The sequence below is a fragment of the Triticum aestivum genome, chromosome 6B (assembly GCF_018294505.1).
Source record: "Triticum aestivum cultivar Chinese Spring chromosome 6B, IWGSC CS RefSeq v2.1, whole genome shotgun sequence".
Classification (NCBI taxonomy): Eukaryota; Viridiplantae; Streptophyta; class Magnoliopsida; order Poales; family Poaceae; genus Triticum; species Triticum aestivum.
In genome coordinates this window covers 480,870,735-480,876,441 of record NC_057810.1, presented here as the reverse complement: position 1 = coordinate 480,876,441, position 5,707 = coordinate 480,870,735, and the positions used below count along the sequence as shown (strand labels likewise).

The 5,707-nt window shown below is 47.7% G+C and overlaps 1 protein-coding gene across 1 annotated transcript; it reads right to left on the bottom strand.

Moving 5' to 3' along the window:
• Positions 1 to 3,118: 3,118 nt before the first annotated feature.
• On the bottom strand, positions 3,119 to 4,709 carry LOC123137579 (ribosomal RNA-processing protein 14). Its single transcript, XM_044557397.1, has one exon. It carries the CDS (start codon positions 4,659 to 4,661, stop codon positions 3,444 to 3,446), a length of 1,218 nt encoding a protein of 405 aa, XP_044413332.1. The 5' UTR covers positions 4,662 to 4,709; the 3' UTR covers positions 3,119 to 3,443.
• Between the last annotated feature and the right edge of the window lie 998 nt (positions 4,710 to 5,707).

The window sequence follows — 5,707 nt, the reverse complement described above, 5'->3', positions numbered from 1 at the left end:
TCCAAGCATCCCAGGAAATCCTCTTGCTGCATTCTGTGCTAGGATCCGGGCAGTGTCTTCAGCATTGGGTAATCGCAAGTATTGCGGTCCAAACACTGCCGCCACTGTCCTGCAGAACTTGTAGAAACACTCAATGGTCGTGGACTCGGCCATGCGCCCATAGTCGTCGAGTGAATCATCGGGAGCTCCGTATGCAAGCATCCTCATAGCTATCGTGCACTTCTGGATTGAGGTGAATCAAGTGTGCCGATGCAATTCTTCTTGCACTTGAAGTAGTTGTCGAACTCCCGGATGGAATTCACAATCCTGAGGAAAAGCTTTCGGCTCATCCGATAACGGCGCCGAAATACTTTGCCGACGTGTACTGGAGCGTCGGTGAAGTAGTCGGAGTAGAGCAAGCAATAGCCTTCCAGTCGATGTCGGTTCTTTGCTTTCAGCCGCCCTGACGCCGAGCCACCTCGCCGCGGCTTTGCTTTGCTCGCGAGCAGGCCGGTCAGGGCCGCGAGGACCATGAGATGCTCTTCTTCCTGGACGTCGGCATCGGCTTCCTCCTCCAGCAGCGTCGCGAGCACCTCCTCTTCGTCCGAGTCCATCACCGAGCAGACAAATCGTCGAACACCTGGCAGACGTGGTGGGCGCACAGCTGTCGGTATCCCGCCATGCGCGGCCGAAGCGCCGGAAAACTCGCCCAGGAAGGTGATGGAGAGGTTGCCGCGGCGAAACCCTCTCTTTTTCGGCGGGGTGACAGTGTGGCCCAGACGCGGTTTTCCCTTCCGCCAGAGCCCCCAAGTGTACTTGCGCTGGGTTCGGCCTGGGATCGTCAGGCCCAAAAACTGGTCGAGCCGACGGATTTCGGCATCTTCGGGGCGCGACTGGGGTTTTTCGCCGCCGTCGCGAAAAAAATCGCCCTGGGATGCTCTAAAACATCTTATATTTATGAAGAGAGGTACTCCCTCCGTTCTAAAATAGATGACCCAACTTTGTATTAACTTTAGTATAAAGTTGGGTCATCTATTTTGGAATGGAGGGAGTAGTACTCGTCTGCATGAGGAAACACCTACTCATGCATGTAAACTGAAGCTACAACTGAGCCGAAGCTATGATGGAAATTAATTTCTTTTTAGCGTGAAACAACCTTTAGCCAGGACAAACGAAACTTATGTACAACTGGCAGGCAATAAACAATGAACAGTCCTGCAGGGAATAACGAGGAACAATTTCACTATCTAAAATGCATTGATGAGTAAAACAAAACCATGCCTAAAAAGAACCAGGTTCAGACGCCTTTAGATGATACCAACGAAGCAGCAGTATGCGGAGGAGCAAAGATAAAACTTGATGTCACACCATGATCATGGTCACTGAAAAGAAAAGAAGGAACGTTCAAGATATAGCACTTGAACGTACAAATTTTGTCCAGAGGACAACCCAGGGGTAACAGATTTAGCCATCCACAAAAGTAAGTAGTCTTCAGGTTCAGTTTGAAAGCTTAGAGGCCAAAGCACCACAAGATTAGACAAAATTCATGGCTTCACAGCCAAAGATCTAGCACCAAAATAATAAATATAGACAGTCCAAGCAAGATACACAACTGATGTATGGGGCCCTTGTTTTTTATGGCATCATAAACCAACAGGCATGCAAATGCAAAATTAGCATATACGTAGTTCCTACACTCCGCTATTACTTCAGAATGATATCAATATAGCACCAAATCTCACATGGAACAAATGCTACAAAACCATAATTCAGTCCAAACAGTCTCAGTAATCCTCGTCGGCTACAAAGGCAGAAAAAAATAGTGCCATGAACAATACAGCTGGAAGTCTAGAACTGCATGCAAAATTAGCATACAGTTCCTACACTCCGCTATTATTTCACAATGATATCAATATAGCACCATTTCTCACATGGAACAAATGCTACAAAACCATAATTCAGTCCAAACAGTCTCAGTAATCCTCGGCTACAAAGGCAGAAAAAAATAGTACCATGAACAATACAGCTGGAAGTCTGGAACTGCATGCAAAATTAGCATACAGTTTCTACACTCCGCTATTATTTCACAATGATATCAATATAGGACCATCTCTCACATGGAACAAATGCTACAAAACCATAATTCAGTCCAAACAGTCTCAGTAATCCTCGGCTACAAAGGCAGAAAAAAATAGTGCCATGAACAATACAGCTGGAAGTCGAGAACAAGAATGCTTCTAGAGCAAAGTCGAAGACAAAAGTACAATAATGTGTAACAGCAGCAAGCATATGTCAGACGCAAAACTAACCACATTCTGAAACCTATCATCTTTAGAGCAAAAATCACACAGGAATAAAGTAATCTACAGAATATGAAGGCCATGTATCCTATTCAAGTAATAACTAAAAAGAGAGGCCTCTTGCATAGGGTAGAAAGCAATCAGCGATCTGAAAGCACCTCAGAGGAAGTGCTTGCTAAGGAAGGCGCATCTACATTCCATCAATCCTCCCTCATCCGCCACGATTCATATAAATCTATCAAACTTGTTGCCGAACAGAAAGAATACCTTGTCGAGAGAGATGGTCCTAACCTTGCATTCCAAGTACCTATATAATGATACCTTTTGCTTTTTTGCACTTTGTCAAGCAGGTAAAATATGTAACAACAGAAATGTGCACATACAAGACAGGCCGAAAATCGCCTTTTTTATATAGATGCAGGTGTTGTCTGTCCCCTTTGCTGGCAAGAAATGGAAGGGAACAAGTGCCTCACCCTTGACAACAGTGGACACAAATGAATAAACACAAAGGTATACATGTAGCCTTACTAACAAGGCTGCAAATTAATCTAGGATATAACTGCAGAGAGTAAACTAACAAATCAGCGTCCTGCAGTATAACTCAACACCATAATACAGACTGTACATAACTACAGTAAGCTTGCAAAATAAGATTGATATAGAATATTGACATGTGGCGTATCCATGACATATGAGAAGTGGGCATTGTGGATTCCAATTTACCAAGCAAAGAAGAATTCAGATAAGCCTGTACCCGGAACATCTTCACTGATGCATAATTTGACATAACTAATCTATCAGACCACTGCTAGGAATAACAAAGAAAAGAGCAAAATCCATTGAAGCATCATTAACATTTCCTCGGACAGTGAACATAAAAGAACATTAATATTTCCTTGGTCTAGTGCTAGAGATAATTATGAAGCCAGACATGAAAGTTTGTTTTTCAACAAATTTATCTAAGCTCAACGAAAATACAGCAGAAGGAATGTCTCCAAATCTTTTCCAGATGACCTGCCAAACATTCAACCTTCAAGCTATAATTAAGTATGGTAGTCATGATCTGGATACCTATTTCCAGTACCAACACCAACACCAGCATATGCAACCTTGCAAAAATAAAGCAGATACAGTACTCAGTCACCATCATCTCCAATGTAGACGTCACTCGTTGACATAGCCTTCCTTGCGCCCCTCAAAACCAGGGCGCATAAGCTTCTTCTCACGCTTCTCTATTTTGCGCGCCTTCTTCTCCTGTGCCCGCCCCTGGATGTTCTCCTTCCGCTTATTCTGCTTCTGCTTCTTCTTGATGTCCACTGTCCTCTGCCTGTCCTTCCACTCCTCCGCGTGCTTCTCCTGCCGCTTCTTATCCTTCTTCATGCTCTCTTTAATCAACTTGGGGTTGTCGTGCACCTTCTCCCCAGCTGCGCGCCTTGTTGCCACATCCCAGGCCATCTTGGTGGCCTTTTTAGGATCCTCCTTTGCCCTCTGCATCCGCTTAGCCTGCTCCAGCTCCTTCTTCTTGTTCTTGATCCTCCTCTTCTTCCTCCGCCTTGCTTCCTTTGGATCAACCAGCACATTGCCATACATGATATCTGGTGCCTTCTCTTCCCCTTCCTTCTTGTGCTTCTTCCCATCCTTACCCTCCGCATCCGCGGTGCCATCCTCACGCTTCCGCTTTGTACCCTCCTCCTTCCCCTTCACTTTAGCACCCTTTCCCTTCTTACCCTTCTCCTTCTGAGGCTTATTCAGGAACTCTGGCCTGGTGCACCGATTCCCACGGAGCTCTGTAATGCGGCGATGAAGCCGCTCTCGCAGCTCCTCGTAAGTCACCGACCGGTCTTCAGAAACAACTGCTGCCGGGGCCATCTGCATCTCCTCCTTTTCATCCTCTGCCTGCTCCTCTTCATCTCCCTCCTCCTCGTCCTGGTCATCGTCGCCACCCTCTGAGGTTGCCTCGTCGTCGGACTCCTGGCTTCCGTCTTCTGAGTTATCCTCCTCCTCTTCCTTCTTCTCCTCCGCCTCTTGGTCGGCGACGGACTTCTTGAGAAGGTCCAGGGTGGAGGAAGGCGGGCCCGCGGGGTCGAGGCGGGCTCGGCGGGCAGCCTTGATATTGGCGCGGGACTGAGCCTTCATGGCCGCCTTGGCGGCCTTGGAGAGCCCCTGGTAGTAGGGGCGGACATCATCGTCGGCGGAGAGGTAGAAGCGCGGGGGTATAAGCTGAACGAGGGCGTCGAAGAACATGGAGTGCCCATGGATGCCCTCCCAGTCAGCGGCTGCTGCTAGGAGTTCGGCGGCCTTGGCGCTGGCAACGGTGGAGTCGTGGTCGGCAGCCGCAGCGGCAGCGGCGGCGGCGGCGGAAGCCGAGGGTTTCCTGCCCATTGCGGTAAGCGTTTGGAGGGTTTCAGCGATGGAGGGGTTTGCTGTCTCTGGCCTTCAACGGGCCTATATTATGGCTGCAGTGTGGTTTTAGTTTGATGGGCCATACTGGGCTTCTAATGGATAACTATACAGCGTAATGTCGTGGGCGCTGGCCCTTCTTCCGTCTGAGCCGAGGAAAAACAATTTGAGGGGTGAGCCGAGGGAAATTATATCTCGCTTACAGCGAGAGCACCTACCTCTCACCTGAATGTTTTCGTGGGGAGCAACTAATTAACGAGCGCTCCTTCACGAGCCCTGCAACGATCAGCGCCACTTGACACGCTCTCAGTCATTCGCCACGTGTCGCGCTCTGGGCGCTCCCTCCGGATTTTGTTTTTTTATTTTTTCGCACGCGTTTTTAGCTTTTTAAACGGGTTTTTTCTCGGGTTGTTTTTACGTTTTGGTTTTCCGCCGGTCTTTCCTAGCTTTTCGATAAACAAAATCAAAAAATAATATTTTTTTGCGCGAGAGTCACGGTTTTGTTTTCGCGAGAGGCACGGCCGTGCCTCTTAGAAACGGAAAAAAAAGTGTTTTTTGTTTGTTTTTCCTTTCGCGAGAGGCACGGTTTTGTTTCTGCGAGAGGCACGGTTGTGCTTTCGCGAGAGTGACGGCCGTGCCTCCTCGGAGACGGAAAAAAAACACGTTTTTTGTTTTTTTTTCTTTCGCGAGAGGCACGGTTTTGCTTCTGCGAAAGGCACGGTTGTGCTTTCGCGAGAGGCACGAGCGTGCCTCTTTCGGAAAGGGAAAAAAATGTGTTTTCTGTTTTTTCTTTCGCGAGAGGCACGATTTTGCTTCCGCGAGAGGCACGGTTGTGATTTCGTCAGAGGCATGGGCGTGCCTCTTTCGGAAAGGGAAAAAAACCGGGTTCCCGGTTCGGTTTTTTCGTCGGGTTTTTTCGTCCGATTTTTTCATGAAAAAAAAGTTTGTCAAAACCTATCAACATGGGATCTAGTTTTGAAAATCTCGACGCGAGGAATCCAACGGCGAAAGCGGTTCGAGATTTGGAC